Source organism: Sinocyclocheilus anshuiensis, unplaced genomic scaffold (genome assembly GCF_001515605.1).
Source record: "Sinocyclocheilus anshuiensis isolate Anshui unplaced genomic scaffold, SAMN03320099.WGS_v1.1 scaffold3274, whole genome shotgun sequence".
Classification (NCBI taxonomy): domain Eukaryota; kingdom Metazoa; phylum Chordata; class Actinopteri; order Cypriniformes; family Cyprinidae; genus Sinocyclocheilus; species Sinocyclocheilus anshuiensis.
The window spans coordinates 206,639-223,400 of NW_015537940.1; the positions used below are offsets into that span (position 1 = coordinate 206,639).

At 40.6% G+C, this 16,762-nt stretch overlaps 2 protein-coding genes and 1 pseudogene across 3 annotated transcripts in view; 1 reads left to right on the forward strand and 2 right to left on the reverse strand.

Annotated features, from left to right (window-relative positions):
* The window catches only part of LOC107663234 (interferon-stimulated 20 kDa exonuclease-like 2), a 5,169-nt gene extending 2,164 nt beyond the window's left edge, over window positions 1-3,005 (reverse strand). The window contains 2 exon segments of the mRNA XM_016453421.1: window positions 1,432-2,096; window positions 2,850-3,005. Of these exon segments, the coding sequence (XP_016308907.1) occupies window positions 1,432-2,040 (609 nt within the window). The 5' untranslated portion in view covers window positions 2,041-2,096; window positions 2,850-3,005.
* A 1,185-nt stretch (window positions 3,006-4,190) lies between these two features.
* Window positions 4,191-8,406, forward strand: LOC107663290 (protein RRNAD1-like; annotated as a pseudogene).
* A 966-nt stretch (window positions 8,407-9,372) lies between these two features.
* LOC107663298 (protein S100-A1-like) lies at window positions 9,373-11,131 on the reverse strand. Of its 2 annotated transcripts, none has more exons than XM_016453484.1 (3): window positions 10,849-11,131; window positions 9,670-9,861; window positions 9,373-9,604 (listed from the first exon to the last, which is right to left on the reverse strand). In XM_016453484.1, exons 1-3 carry the CDS (start codon window positions 10,972-10,974, stop codon window positions 9,455-9,457), a joined length of 468 nt encoding a protein of 155 aa, XP_016308970.1. In that variant the 5' UTR covers window positions 10,975-11,131; the 3' UTR covers window positions 9,373-9,454. The 2 variants fall into 2 exon arrangements, with proteins under 2 accessions (XP_016308970.1, XP_016308979.1); XM_016453493.1 differs by having other exon boundaries at window positions 9,691-9,861; window positions 10,849-11,097.
* Between the last annotated feature and the right edge of the window lie 5,631 nt (window positions 11,132-16,762).

The window sequence follows — 16,762 nt, forward strand, 5'->3', positions numbered from 1 at the left end:
GAGGATATCACCACCTCCATGCTTTACTGGAGGAATGCCGTTATGTGGATGGTGAGCTGTATTGGATTTCTGCCAGACATAACTTTTAGTGTTGAGGCCAAATAATTAAATTTTAGAATCAGAATCTTCAAGGTACATTTTGGCAAAGCTCAACCCTCCCATACAAGCCACATTTGTGGAGAATTTGTGATATTGTTGTCACATTCACACAATAACCACTGTTTGTCATAAATTCCTGCAACTGCTTCAGAGTTGCTGTAGACCTCTTGGTAGCTTCTCTGACCAGTTTCCTCCTGGCTCTTTCATCCAGTTTGGAGCGACATCCTGATCCAGGGAGGGTCTGTGTTGTACCAAATACCTCCCACTTCTTAATAATAGACTTCACTGTGCTTCTAGGCATTGATAAAGCCTTTGACATTTTTGTATCCATCTCCTGACTTGTGCCTGTCCACAATTTTTTCCCAGAGATCTTCTGACAGTTCCTTTCCACCCATAGTTGGGGGCAGTCGTGACCTAATGGATAGAGAGTCAGACTTGTAACCCAAAGGTCGTGGAACCGAACCCCCAACTCCTCCCCGGGCGCCGCAGCATTGGCTGCCCACTGCTCCGGGTGTGTGTTCACAGTGTGTGTGTGTGTGTGTGTGTTCCTGCTTCAGAGTTGCTGTAGACCTCTTGGTAGCTTCTCTGACCAGTTTCCTCCTGGCTCTTTCATCCAGTTTGGAGCGACATCCTGATCCAGGGAGGGTCTGTGTTGTACCAAATACCGTCCACTTCTTAATAATAGACGTCACTGTGCTTCTAGGCATTGATAAAACCTTTGAAATGTTTTTTTGTATCCATCTCCTGACTTGTGCCTGTCCACAACTTTCTCCCGGAGATCTTTTGACAGTTCCTTGCCACCCATAGTTGATTGTTTGCTTTAGTTGCACTACCAAGGACTGAAATGCTCCAGGAAAGCTCTTTTCATGCTGAGCTAATCAAAATGACCACAGCTGACAGCTCACAGTTGAAAGTCAAATGGCTTTGTGTGATTAGCTACACCTGATTGAGTTTACAAGTCATTTTTAGGAGGGGAATGAGCCTTTTTCTAACTCAGTGATTCTGTTTTTTTATTTATTTTTTTCTGACATGTTGGTGTTTTATCTTTCACTTGGATATTATAAGCTGCACTGAGTAAATACAGCTGGATAAAACAAAAACTGTCCCCGTCTTCAATTCAGGCTGCAAAGCAACAACATTTAATTCTTTTAAAGGGGGTGATTCTTTTCTATACCCACTGTATAGTTTGTATTTTCCTATCTCTTGGCATAAAAATATTTGTTCTGGAGTGTGCTGACCTAACAGGGTTTAATGGCATTGATGCTTTAAGGTTTAATGCTTCTTTTTGAGCAACTGTAACATGATCATTTAAGTAGAGATACTCTTTCATACCTCTTTCTGTGCCTGATCAAAGGGTATGGCATGGAGTAGGTCCTGCCTCCTGATTCCACTCCAGCGAGTGCGGAAATCTGTCACTGGATCGATGGGTTTGATATATTTATCATAAATCACATCACCCTCGTAGGTGACGATACTGCAGCGGGCGAGTTCATTGCGACACCCCTTCGGTCCTGTTCCCACCATCTCACAGTCCAACGCCACATATTTTAAAGGTCCGAGGGTTCGGGGTGCCGCTTGGTGTGTCGGATGCCTCTGAGATGTGGAGGCAGTGGATGGAAATGAAAATGTGGATTTCTTTGAAAACGTCTGTGCAGAAATAGAAGGCTCACTGGTCTTATTGGGCAGATAAGAGGTAAATTTAGGAAAAATAGCGCCTGGTTTTGATTGATCGTCTCCACTGAGCTGCGTGTTTCTTGACTTTTTATTTTTCTGCTTGTTCTTTTTGTTTCGCTTTTTATTTTGTTTCTCTTTTAACAAACCCTTGTGTTCCAGGTAATGTCTCCTTCCAAGGAAACGTTCATGCTTAGCATTTCCTCTGGATTTACCTGATTTGCCTTCTCGAATAGGCTCACAAACCAGGTTCAACATAAGCCCTGACATTCTTGCACTCCCTCAAAGGTTGATTACAGCAGGTGTCTTCTTGAAGTTCTTTTACTCTTAAATAGAGAAAAATAAAAAGAACGACTGTTAAGACAAAGAACTAACGTGACTACACAAAATGATTGTGATAATCATTCTGCAGAAAAGTACAGTGTAAAAAATGTTTAAATAATAAAAATAAGATATATGTAATAACATTAACTCAATAAATAAAACATGACCAAAAAATTAGAAAGGATTGAAATAATAAATAACTAACAAAAATCTTAAATCAATAATACAGTACAATACTAGTGAATAGAAAAAACGTAATTATGTAACAGAAACTAATATTTTACACATCTTTATCATAACTTTTCACCGTGTAAAATGAGTCTTTATACATTAAAATAAATAGATGCCTTTTAAATTAAGCTCAGACGACCATAATCACATCGGGGGGAACGTGGCATGTAAAAGTTTCAAAACACCCTTTTATAAACGATTTTGTTTTTTAAATCTATGCAAAGGCACCAGCATCTGTTCCAGTATGAGATAAACACTCCACATCAAAAGGAGAGCCGGTAGTTTTACTAGACAGACGTGACATTTTCACTTTTGTTACAGTTCCTGAGTCTTATACGTTTTGAATAAAAATAACAGGTCGTAAATATCTTTCAAATAAATTATGAACATTGCTCTTGAATTGCATATCAGAGCACATTTTCATGATCGAGGACAAAGTTACCTAAGTTAGCCAATTCGCTGAGTATTAACTTACACTGTGCGTTTCTATTGTACATAAGCGTTCAAAACTGACGAACACGTACCATTATTTGCCCCAAAACGTCGATCTTTGATATTTTTTCCTATTATTGTGTTCAAAACAAGCATGTCGTACGTGTGACCGCACATGTACTTCCGGGTCGGAGTTTAACGGTTTATGGGAAGTTCGACTCTTTCGAACATTTCATTTCAAAGAACCGGTTCAAAACCTAATTCAGTGATTCTTTTCTACCCCCTTGTCCGTAGCCTTGTCCAAATACCCACACTTGCGGTCTTGGTCACTTGAGAGCGCGTGCGCACAACAGGAAGTAAGTGCGCAAGACTGCCCCAGGTCTTAAAAATACCAAAGCGCAGTCCCCTTAAAGCACACTAAACCCACACTGTCTCGAATACCGCTCCGGAGCACTATTCGAGCCTTTGTGTATCCCATCATGCATCATGTTCTGGAAATAAATCGTGAGACTTTTTGCCGAGATCTCGCGAGAGGTCACGGAAACCTTTCCAATGCAAGTTAAATATTAATATAATAATTAGATATTACAAATAATTTGGTAGAAAACAGTGTTTTTACTTTTATTGTTGCAAAGATGAGTTGTGATATTTATTTTGTACAACATTTTTTTATCATTTAATTAGAAGCACCACAAATTAAAATTATGTAATGTTATAGGGACTACTGAACAGACATTTAGAAGTTGATTTTAAAATGCAAAGTATTTCAAATTAAAATTAAAATAAAGCTGTGTAAACGCTTGCATTTTTACAACACTATAAGTGTGTCCCATCAGGTAATGAAAAGTTCGACACACACTTGTGGTCTTCACACCCATTTGAAGACTTCGGCCAAATACAGGAAATACGTCATTTAAGTAATCAAGTGGTCAAGTGCAAAGACTGCAAGTGTGTGTATTTGGACAAGGCTTAAGTCAGGAAGTAATTGCAGTAGTGAAGGTTCTAAAGAAGGGATCCTCAAATCTGTCCCACGAGATCCACTTTCCTGCAGTTTAGCTCTAACCCTAATCCAACACACCTGAGCATGCTAATCATTGTCTTCAGGATCATTAGAAAATCACAGGTAGGTGACTTTGATCAGGGTTGGAGCTAAACTCTGCAGCGCATTGGCCCTCCAGGGCAAGATTTGAGGAACCCTGCTCTAAAGGTTTCTGTTTACTGTTCATTAAGTTTTCGACGCCAGTTTTATTATTATGGTGATTATGGTATATCAACATTTCTATTTTAATTTACACACACACACTTGCATTCGTAATCGAGAAAGATTCAACTCCCATTTGTGAACGAATCGTTCATGTCGGTTTTGTGAATCAGTTCAACCGAATCACTGATTTGTTCACGAATCAGACATCACTAGTAGGCGGCGCGCTTGCGAACACATGTGGTCGTATCGCTACATGTAAACACAAAAGTCTTAATACGTTCCCAATTAATTTGAATGAAATGGCTACTCGGAATATTAAAGCGCACCCAGTTTAATCTGCATGGTGTTTTTAGTGTTGAAGAAATGTTTGTGGCGGCTTTTTCAGAGCAGGAGCAGAGAGATCTAGCTGAAAAGCTGATTTCGCTCCTGTCAACCTAGACACATATCAGACTCCTACATAATAGTAATGAATCAACAACTAATGCTATTTCAGTGTTTGTGCATTATAAACTTATGTTTTGATGTTTGTCAAGCATTCAAGTGCGAGTGTAATAAATCCGTAAAGTTAAGCCGTGGGGTTTCTGTCAGCTGAAATATTTATGTACATGTGAAAGTGTATCTGTGTTTCTCCGTCCACGCAGGAGTTCTTCGGTGAGAGTTTGTGGTATACTCTGCCTGTGAGCTGGCAGGACGCCCTCGGTGATCTTACACCCCCACAGATCGCTGATCTGCTGCTGGATAAAGAGAGTAAGGACAGGCGGTAAATGAGTTTACTCTTATATGTTAACATCACCTTGCCTTAATTTAAGATAAATTTAAGACATTGCTCAAAATCCACTTTCCATGAGGAGCATTTGCCTGTAGAAAAAGCTTTGAGATAAATAGATAGGATTGCATGAAGTGATAAAATATATACTTGGAATGCAAGGAAATTTCTTTGGATGAAAGTGTCTGCAAAAACTGGGCTTTGGGACCAATATATTACATTGGACATCAAGTGGTGGTCAAACACAATACCAAAATTACTTATTGTACCAGTGTTATTTTAGTATCATTGAGATGCTTTTATGGGTTTTATTAATATTTTGAATTCGTTTTTTTTTTCTGTTTTCATTTAAAGTTTGTTTAAAGTTGTAGTAATTTTGTCTTTTTTTTTTTTTTTTAAATGTCTGTCATTTTGATGTTTTTTTTATTTCAGTCATTTTACTACATCAAGTAAATGTTTCCTTGGCAGCTGGTTTGCAATAAAATCAGTTGTTGTGTATATTATTTTATTTTAGTTAATGTTTTTACTACAAGTAATGGAATTTTTTTTTTTTCATGGTTTTAGTTTGTTAACTATAACAACCCTGTACTGTATAAAGGTAACTCCTTGAAATGTATGTAGCGGCTTTCTTTTAAAAAGTGCAACATATGATCGTTTTTTTTTTTTTTTACATTTTAAATAGTAAACATATCAATGGAAGTAATTTGAAAGGTGTTGTATTTATTTTGTCTTTTAGGTACCCTTCTGTGTGGCCTCTCTCCTGACTGGCACTGCGGACAGCAGCACATGCGCTTTTGTTTCCACGTAAAGCACCAGGTGGGCACAGTCAGGACACAGGTGCAGCAGTACCAGAGGAGTTTCAGTTGAGCCAGAGTCAGAGTTCTTTGTTAGGACACATTTTCCGTAAACACGTCAAGCCCAAGAAGCAGCACGAAATCCGCCAACTAGGCACGGTATGGGTATATTATACTGCATGTAATGTCATTGTGGAAAAATTCTGAATGCCATTATTAAAGAAATGACTCCATTAAGATTATTTGATAATCTAAAGATTCTTCAAAAATGTTTCTTCTGCTGAACTGTCTCTAGCTGGTCAAGAAGTTGTGTGATCAGGCTAACTGTAAGTGTGTGGTTGATGTTGGGTCTGGGCAGGTACAGTAATGTTTTGCTTAATTTTCTTATTGTAAATATTCCAATCTTTATATTATAAATATGCAAATTACTCCCTTTAATTTGATCCATCCCTCCAGGGCCATTTGACATGGTTTCTGTCTTTTGGACTTGGCCTGGATGTCACAGGAATTGAGGCTGACCCTAACCTTGTTTCCATGGCTACTAAATTTGATAGACAGCTTCTATTGACACTCACCAAAGAGAATCAAAAGGTATGACCCTCATAAATTATTCTATGAAATAATCTATTAATATTATTCTTTTAATTATGTATTTTCTATTTTGTAACCATATTTTGATATCACATAATGATTGATACATTTTTTTAAGCTTGCATTATCACTCAGACCATGTTTTTGAAGTCATTTTTTATTTTATTTTGTATTATATTTTGGATTACATATATGTGTATATATATATATATATATATATATGTGTGTGGTTTTTTTTTTGATGTGCTGTGAAAATTCTCATCAGTGTTTCTGTTGTAGTCAGGAAACGCTCAAAGTCTTCATTCTCTTCGTCATGTGGTGGGCTGGGTCAACCCAAAGGCTTCATGGGATAGCAACTGAAAGTGACAGTATTGGAGCAACCACTGGGTCAATTGAAAAGAAACAGCAGGTGGAGGAGCTGCATCTAGAGCCGCATTCATACCAAACCAAAGCAGAGGAGTTACAAAATGCACTGCAGACTCAAAAAACTGCTATTAATACTTTAGACTCTGTAACACAAATAAACAATTGGGTTTTCCCATCAGGGATGACAACCGAAATGCTTACCTGTAAAACTGTACCAGTTAATGATTGTGGTGCCAAACAACCTGGTAGTTTTGTCCTTACAGGTCTTCATGCCTGTGGAGATCTGAGCTCTACACTTCTGCGTCATTTCGCCAACTGCCCTCACGTTCAGGTCATCACATCGGTCGCTTGCTGCTACATGAAAATCTCAACCAAGGAGAACCCAAACCCTCCAGGGCTTTTCCAGCCCCCATTTTCTTCAGACACAGTGGCAGATTCCTGTTCAGAATATGGTTATCCTATGAGTGACTGGGTACGTGGATTACCAGGGCACCAGCTGTCGTATAAGGCATGAGAGGGTGCATGTCATGTAATAGAGGACTATCTCCATCATCTGAGAGAGGAGAGCGGCTTACTGCGGACACACTGCTACAGAGCCATCTTAGAAAGCATCATCAGAGCAGAGAGGCCTGATATGCGCAGACCGGGAGTTCAGACTGTTAGGAAAGCCCACGCACTGTCATTTTCAGAGTTTGTGTCTTTATTGCGACATTTGTGAATAATAATATCTTTAAAGGACTGGCATATCTGTGACTCACTGATGAGCTTCAGTTCCTAGAACATGAAGGACTTGAAAAACTAGTTCTATAGAGTTAAATTAAATAATATAAATCTCAATGACACGTTAAACTCTCTTATTTTAAGTTCATCTGAGATACTAGACTTCTGCATTATAACATTATCTTTAGTTTTATCACAGGTATGCTCGTTTGGCATGGCTACGGGTGGGCCTACCCGCTGATCTCCCATTTGACCCTGTCAGTGTGGATGCAATGCTAGCTCACCAGGGTAAAGTGGTGGCGTACTTCAGCCTGGTTCTTCTCCTTGCACCTGTGGTGGAAACTAGTGTTACTGGACAGAATGATTTTCCTGCAGGAGAGAGGTACATTGAGCAGAGCCAGTCACTCGAGAGGAAATGAAAATGACCAAATTAGCTTATTTTGACACAACTGTATTTTTCTGACATGATTGGTTATGTAATTCAAATATACATTTTTTATTATTTTATTAATATTATTATCTTTACATTGTTTAACAGAGATACAAGTATTCCATAGTTTCAGAAGTTTCAATAACTTAATGATTAATTTATTCATATTTAAAATTTATTTACATGCTTTTTCTACTCATTTGTGATTACAGGGATTTTTTGTTTTATTAAAAAATATCAGTATCTACCAAATAAAATATTTTAGATCTTGACATAACTCATCAAAGTTTCAATGACTTTTTTCTATGATAACTTTTCCAGGTGTAGAAATAAGTCTTTCAAAATTCTCTTATTGTATAATTATAATTCATCTTTGTATTTTCATATTTAGGTTTCCAGAGTAAACTCATCCCACTCTCTGATGCTGCTTTTTCCCCACGAAACCTGGTACTGGTGGCCGTCAAGCCCAAAGAAGCACAGAGCTGAATGAAACCGCATGCAACAAGATATTGGAATCCAAGTTCTGAATCACAACCACATAATTAGATGAACAATAACATATTATGAATGAATTGCCTTTAAATGAACCGCCACACAAACCATCAGACATTTGGGAAATGAAATTAGAGGTCTGATTTTCTGTTTTCCAGAGTGACTCGTTAATGGCTCATTGTCAGTCAGTTTTTGTCTGAATTGGAGAGAGGGAAATACTTCTTCCAAATTCTAAACTTTTAATATTTTTAACCTTATTAAAAAGACATGACAGTCAAACTGTTTTTTTTTTTTTTTTTTTTTTTTTTTTAGTTGTCAGACTGGATTTATTGCATAAAATTTTCTCTAATTATTGTTTTTAAGGCACAGAATTTATATAACAGTGGGCAAAGTTGCTATTGTCTATGGTTCACCTCTATTACAAAAGACATACATTATTCAGACACAGAATCTACTGTATGACCGCAGGTGCATGAACGCTACATCTGTAAATAAAAAGTTTAATGTAAAGGCCATGTCTTTTTTTAACCTATAGATGGCACTCTTATGACAAAATCAGGTCAAACCTTTAAAAGACGGTTTTTGAAAGCCCCCATGATATTTCTAGTACTTACAGTATTCTGCAATAAAGATGCTAATTCTCAAACTTTATTTATATACACTAGAAGGGGTGATGTATTATTGATTAAATTGATTCAAAATGATTCAATAAAACGATTTAATTAACTTACTATTTTTATTACATAATTACATTGACATTAATAACTGAATGTTCTTCAGGATTTACATCAATTAATTTACATGACTTTTCTAGTCATTTGTGATTACAAGGTTTAAAATGATTTCAAACTCATATGCTTTTATACTACCATACTTTTTTTTTACCAAATAAAATATTTTAGATCTTAAGCTTATATTCATTAACATTTCCAAGATCTTTTAGGAACTTTTTCCAGGTCTGGAAATCACGCTTTCAAAATTCCCTCATTATATTTAGGTTTTCCCAATACAGTTGGGATCCTACTGGTTCTTAAATAAGAATAAACTGTCAAGAGAACAGCAGAAGAAATATAACGTCAGTTTAAATCTTGATAATGTGTTTTAACGTTTTAATGCTTGTGTTGTCTTATTGTAAATCATTAAGTAATCTTGCAGCCTTCAAGAACCACTGGCTCTAAATAAAAACATTGCATCTTGTGCACACTTGACAGTTCACTTCCAAAACGACTTTCCATACACACACATACTAGTCTGCATGTCACTGGAGTCTTTATTTCTGATAAATGACATTTACAAAATGTTCTCACACAGCTGAAGAGAGACATGGAAGACATTTAATTCTTCATGCTCTGTACAAAGAATTCATTACACGCCACTGTGAGAGCAGCCACCAGCACAACAAACTCCTGAAAGTCCACCTCTCCATCCTGGTTCTCATCCAAATCAGACATGATCTTCTCCACAACCATGGGGTCTTTACTCGCCTACAACAGGACACACAGTTATTTTTCTATTATGCATGGGAGCCATCAATGTTATTAAATGTTACCTTAATATGGCTAAAACGTACAGCTAAAAAGTCACTGAGTTCTCCCTGAAGCAAGCTCTTGAGCTCGGCTTTGCTTAGCTTGTACTTGTCTCCTTCTTTGGAAGAGTATGTGTGGAACACTTTAATCAGGCCTTCCATTGCGTCTTCCAGTTTTGAAACCATGTTGTTGCTCTCCTCTTTAGAAAATATATTCTGAAATAAATAAATAAAATATATAAAACACATACACGCATATATTCGCAATCTCTTAAGTCTAACACTCCCAACGGTCTACATCTGAACACCTGAGAATCTATGCAGGGTTTTTAGTGGACTATATGCTCATATTAATTTAATTCATTGTCTGTATTCAATAATTGCATGAAAATGTACTCATAATTACGGTTTTGTGAAAATCCTTAGCCCTTTTCGATTCTTAAAAGCATGTACTGTTTGCACAGACACCTGCTGACCCCAGGGGCCCCGCCATCCCTCTAAGAATGGGGTTACACAGCCACTGAGGAATCTAATATGAGGGAGCAAGCTGATGACGATCATGAGGGAGATGGAAGACAGGTATACATCAATTATTCAATTGGTCTTTTGTATGAACTAAAGGCTCTGAGACCGTTTATCCACCATTAAGACAGGTAGGCCTTAGCCTATAGGCTATTTCATATTAGATAGCTATTAAATCTAAAGTCTCATAGAATCGGTCAATATTGCAGACATTAACATTGAATGAGAAATTAATATTAAAACATTTAGACTGTAAAACAATCCACTAATGAGCCAATGAACGACAACTCTCCTTCAGCGCTATTAAAGTTGGTAGAAGAATCACTCATATTGGTCACAGTATGCGAGTAGCCCATGTAGTGCCTGTTAAGATGCCAACACTGCCTCATTCGTATAACACGGAGAGTTATCTATATTCTAAGTAATAATTCTTAAATAAAAGGCTCTCGCTAAATTACCCTTTGACGTCAATAATTATCTTTAAGTGGCATTTATTATTAAACCATTGTCAACTTTATGTTTGCAATTAATGGCGTATATACAATATTTTCAGACAGTTCTTGTAATCAGCATAACATTAGTAAGTCAAAAACAAACAGCATTATCAACTTACCTAGACAAAGAAGTGGCAACTAGCGCTTGAAGTTACTTGAGCTCATTCGTTAAATAGCGTCCATTCACCTGTGCGGGGGAAATGGCCAAGTAGGCGGAGCCATAGAAATGCATAGGTAGATGCCTCATTCTACAGCTCCAAGCACGTAGACTTGTCCGCAATCTCGCAACGGTCAATTTGACGTCATTCACCATAATAATAGATGAATATTCGAAGATGCCACAATCCTGTACAGCCGTGTAAAAACCGCCGGGATTTAAATTGTCGAAGAAACAGGATCACTTTTAACAGGTGAGAATGCGAGAGAGGAGCGGAACCATAGACGTAAGAATTGTGGCATGTTCGAAGATCCATTGATTATTATGGTGAATGACGTCAAGTTAAAACAGTGCTAATGAGGAATCTACATATACACATCTATAGGCGGAGCTTCTGCCAAACGCAGCAAGCACGTCTAATGACGTCACCACACACGCTCACAATCAAAGATTTCTACATTAATAATGTGCTTAAATACATTAGATGATATCTCATGTTTAAGTAATTAAGAAATACATTTGTAACTATGCAAAAATGTGACAGTGTTTTGTAGGTTCACAGTGGTAATCAATGCTTTGAGATTTTTTTGTGATATAGTTGTTGTGTTCTCACACAAGTGTTGTTTGATAATGCACTGAGTTAGTGTTCAGTGATGCCTCGAGTTTGATTGTGCTGAAAGCATTCTGTCATGCCTGACCAATGTATGTGCTCGTTTACTGGGGTCTGAAACAGAGAGGTTAAGTAAAAAGATACGATAAGTTGATGTTACTCGCTGTGTCGGTGTGATCCTTATCAAACGCAACATTTGGCAACGAGGATGGCTGATATCGCATTACCACCTCCTGCTCCTTTCCTTGCTCTACCCGGCGAGCCTCCGATTCCCTGGACTCGCTGGTTACAGTCCTTTGAGACTTTCATCTTGGCAGTGGGGCTGACTGACGTGAACGCAGCCCGCAAAAAAGCGCTGTTACTGCATTGCTTGGGAGCCGAGGGTCAGCACGTGCTGGGAGCGCTTGAGTCGGGCACCACAAGCGATTATGACACAGCCGTGGAACTACTGACCGCACACTTTGCAGCCCCACAGAGCGCTCTCTTGCGACGTTTTCTGTTCAGCCAAAGACACCAGCTGCCCGGTGGGTCTGTGCAACAGTACGTAGCCGACTTGCGGGGATTGGCCAGCACATGCAAGTTCGGTGCGTTGTAGGACGAAATGATTCACAACCAGTTAATTGAACATACAAATGATGCAAAAGTGCGTGAAACTCTGCTGTTAGAACTGGATGATTTATCACTGTCCCGGGCATTCACGATTGCATTACGAATAGAGAGTGCAGCTGCATGTGTGTCGGCTCTGATCAAACAGCAAACAATCGCGGACTGCTCGGTCCCCTCCCCCATGCCACCATCGACGTTAGAACCCAGCCAGAATGACACATTGGCGGCAGCAGACTCCTCTGCAGTTATGCTACTGAGGCGCCAGCCGCGGTCCTAGCCACGCCCACAAGTACTTATCATCTCATCTGTCTAGAGCACAGAACTGCCCAGCCCATGGCCAAACATGCCGCAACTGTGGTAAACGCAATCATTTTGCTTCAGTCTGCCGCTCCGCTCCAGCTGTGTTAGCCCAAACACCCACTATCATTTACAATGTCTACTCTGGACCAGTCTCATTTAAAGCATGTTCAGTGCACCTAAATGATGTGTGTATCCCACTGCTTTTCGACACTGGTGCTAGTGTGTCTCTCCTGAATATGCACACATACAGCACTTTTTTCGGAGCACTGCCACTTTCGGCACTCTCTGCTTCACTCTGCGGCTATTGCGACTCAAAAATTGACTTCCCTGCAAGTGACCGTTGGGTATGGCAACAAGATGGTGCCCAGCTTTACCATCCATGTTGCCCGTCGCGGGGCCAACCTGATGGGTCTGGATTTGTTCTCGGCTCTGGGATTTTCTCTAGTTGATACAAAGCCTTGCAGCAAAAGGGGCCATCCCTGTTTGAAGGCTTGGGCTGCCTTACTGCTTTTACCCATCAACCTCTCCTGAATCCTGCCATTAAACCAGTCATCCAACCACTTCGACGCATTCCCTTGGCTCTCTGTGATGGTTTCTTGGCTGAGCTTAAGCAGCTGCTGGACGTTGGCATTATTGAACCAGTGGATGCGTCGCCCTGGGTCTCAAACCTGGTGGTAGCTCAGAAGAAATCAGGGGCCCAATGGGTGTGTGTCAGCCTGCGAGAGGTGAATAAGGCAGTGATCCCAGACAGGTTCCCTCTGCCTACCTCAGAAGAGCTCATTGCTCAGTTCCATGGCTCAACCGTGTTCTCTAAACTGGATCTCAGACAGGGCTACCTACAAGTGCCTCTCCACCCTGACAGCAGAAACTTACACGCGTATGCCATTTGGACTCAGCTCCGCCCCAGCTGTTTCCAAAAAATCATGGTGTCAGTATTGGCTGGTATACCGGGGGTGGCCATTTACCTGGATGATGTGGTTATCCATGGGCCCACCCCCGAGAGTCACGATGAACGCCTCAGCAGAGTCTTTGCAGCCCTAGCTGAACACAAACTAACCCTCAATGCTGAAAAATGTGTTTTCTCTGCACCGACTATTGAATATGTGGGTTTCTGGCTGTCGGCAGATGGCGTCACACCACTTCAATCACATGTAGATGCCATACTTGCAATTCCCGAACCCAGCTCAGCTGCGCAGGTCGCCTCCTTTTTGGGCATGACGGGCTACTACCTGAAGTTCCTCCCACATTATTCTGCTACCACTGCCCCACTACGGCGACTGCTGCGTAAGGATGAGCCATGGGTGTGGTCACAGGCATGCTCTGATGCTGAGCGTGCGCTCAAGGTGCAGCTCACCACAGCCCCAGTGTTGGGTCACTTTGATATCTCCAGCCCCACTTGGGTGACCTGCGATGCGTCGGCTACAGCCATAGGAGCAGTGCTGTCACAGACCCAGCGGGGCGTTGAGAAGCCCATCGCCTTTGCGTCACGGTCCCTCAATCAGACGGAGCAGCGGTACTCATTGGGGGAACGTGAAGCATTAGCATGCATCTGGGCCTGCGAGAGGTGGCACTTGTATCTCTATGGCCGCGCCTTCACCCTAAGGACAGATCACCAGGCCCTGACTGCACTAGTTTCCACATCTGGGACAGGCCACTGAGGCTACACCGCTGGTCCGATCGTCTTCGCCAGTATAACTTTGACCTGAAGTTCAACCCAGGCAGAGACAATGTTGTGGCCAATCTACTGTCCCGCTCCACCACACCCCACCACACACACATACACCGACACGGACCAGGTGGAACGGGACATTGTCCAGATGTTACACACACCCCTCCAGGCCATCGTATCGTTACAAGAACTGAAGGAGGCATCGAACCAGGACCCGGTCCTTTCTCAGCTCCGAGTCTATATTCTGAATGGCTGGCCTCAGGAGGTACCAGAGGGGCTGGCAGCATTTTCCAGAATAAAGCAGGAGCTGTCGTGCTGGAACGACACCTGTGTGGCACGCGCCCTCTGCACAGTCATCCCCAGCACCCTATGTGCACGTGTCTTTGCAATGGCTCACGAGGGCCACCTGGGTATTGTGAAGTTGAAGCAGCTGCATTTGAAATGGCCTGAGCTCATTGCCACCAGCTCTGTGACCTCTCAGGTCATAATTAACATCCTGGACTCTCTGTTTTCCTACTGGGGCCTTCCAAACACTATCACTACTGACAATGGCCTGCAGCTGATCTCAGCTGAGTTCACAACATACCTCAAAAACAAAGGTATTCATCACATCCGCACGGCATACTATCACCCCCAAGCTAATTGTGGTGTCGAACCCTTCCATCAGTCACTGAAAAACAGTCTCAGAGCGCACTTGTTCCAGGGATGGACCTTCTTAAGGGCCATCCATCACACACTGCTGCACTACAGGGCCACCCTACACTCTACGACGGGGGTCTCTCCAGCTTTCCTCATGCTTGACCGTGAGCTCCACTTTCCCCTCGACAGGCTCAGCCCCGCACTGCCTCAGGGACCACTACCGAGAGTCAGGGCCTCTGTCACCCGCCAGCAGAGGAGGATGAAAAAGAAATGTGATTTCTCAACACGCGTTAAGGTCTCTGACATAAAGGCCGCAGATTGGGTCAGGATTCGCAGGCCCCACAGAGACAACAAACTCGCTTCATATTGGTCTGCCCCTCTCCAAGTTACTCATCAGCTGGGTCCAGCCACCTTCTTGCTCAGCGACAGCACACGGTGGCACGCAAGCCGCCTCCGCAAAGTGCCACCCCGGCACATACAACAGGCGTCACACCTCAAGCCACACCCCCAGCTTGGCAGGACACCCCAGCGCTTCAGCTGACACCTCAGATAGCTCCTGCACAGGCTCCAGACATGCCTATCAACCTGCCAGCTGAGATGTGTGCCTGCCCATCACAGGCTGCCCAGCCTTATCCCCGTGTTTCTCCACGGCCTGTCCGCATTCGTTCTTGCCCAGGGCACTTACAGGACTTTGTGTCAACATTTCATGTTTGAAACGTGGGGGGGGGATGTTGTGTTCTCACACAAGTGTTGTTTGATAATGCATTGAGTGTTCAGTGATGCATCGAGTTTGATTGTGCTGAAAGCATTCTGTCATGCCTGACCAATGTATGTGCTCGTTTACTGGGGTCTGAAACAGAGGTTAAGTAAAAAGATACGATAAGTTGATGCTACTCGCTGTGTCGGTGTGATCCTTATCAAACGCAACAATATTGCAACCAGGTGCCATGGCTTTGACTAGTACACTAACCCAGTCAAAGATACAATTAATTCACAAAGCTATGATTTTGATGATTGCTGATTTGTCAGGAAAGACTCAGTGTGAGGCTATGCTATGCTTACCCATGTGCTGGAACTTGAAGCATGACTCTCGAGGCCAACTAGTGAATTCCTGGCATCCTTCAATCTCAGATCTCACCTGAAGTAGCCTACTCACTTTTCATTTTATTAAAAGATTTTTTTGGTTCAGTCTAAGGTTTAAACCAGGTCAAATGATATCAGGCTAAAGGAATCTGATGTTGTGCAATGTTATGAGGTGGAGTGAGGCATGTTTTTGGCAGCACAAGTTGGTGTTTCATTATCACACTAATAAATGTGACTAGAATTAATCTATTAATGACATATAAAACTGTATTTGTTTTTGAAAAAAATTGCAATTGTTGTTATCAAGGTTATTATTGTTAACTAAACTTAAAACAAAAACATTTCCATTATTGAAGGAAAAGAAACAACTAAAATCAATTTAAATATATAAAAAAAAAAACTTATATTATTTTATTTCAGGCTACATTTTTCATTTTCATTTAGCTTAACCTGAAGTACTAACATAACTAAAACTAAATAAACTAAAACTATAAATAAAAATGAATGAAAATTATATAAAATGAACTAAATAAAATTACAAAAACAACTACATTACTAAAAGTAAAGCACAAACAGAAAATATAAAAATAAAAACTACTTCAAAATATTAACAAAAACTGTAATACTATATCACTGATATTAAAATAACACTAAAGTAAAAGCAGTATCACCCACACCAACACACACAAAATAGTGATGACTAAACATCCGCCACATTTATCACTCTGAATGTTTCCACGGAGAAAAAATCACGTGAGAAATTAAAACTTATGAGGCTGCAAATCGGATAACATGATGCGTCATAGCTTCTTGTTTATTTGCAAGGATCCATCTGTTCAGTAAATTACATTTTATGATTCATAAATAATGAATGCTATGGGGATATCAAATTTGGAGGGAGGGGCACAGGTTATGCTTAATCCAGATCATAAAGAATAATGGAATGACAGTGAAATGATATTCAAACTGCCTTGAGATTTATATTATGCCTAGATTTATATATATATATATATATATATATATATATATATATTTTT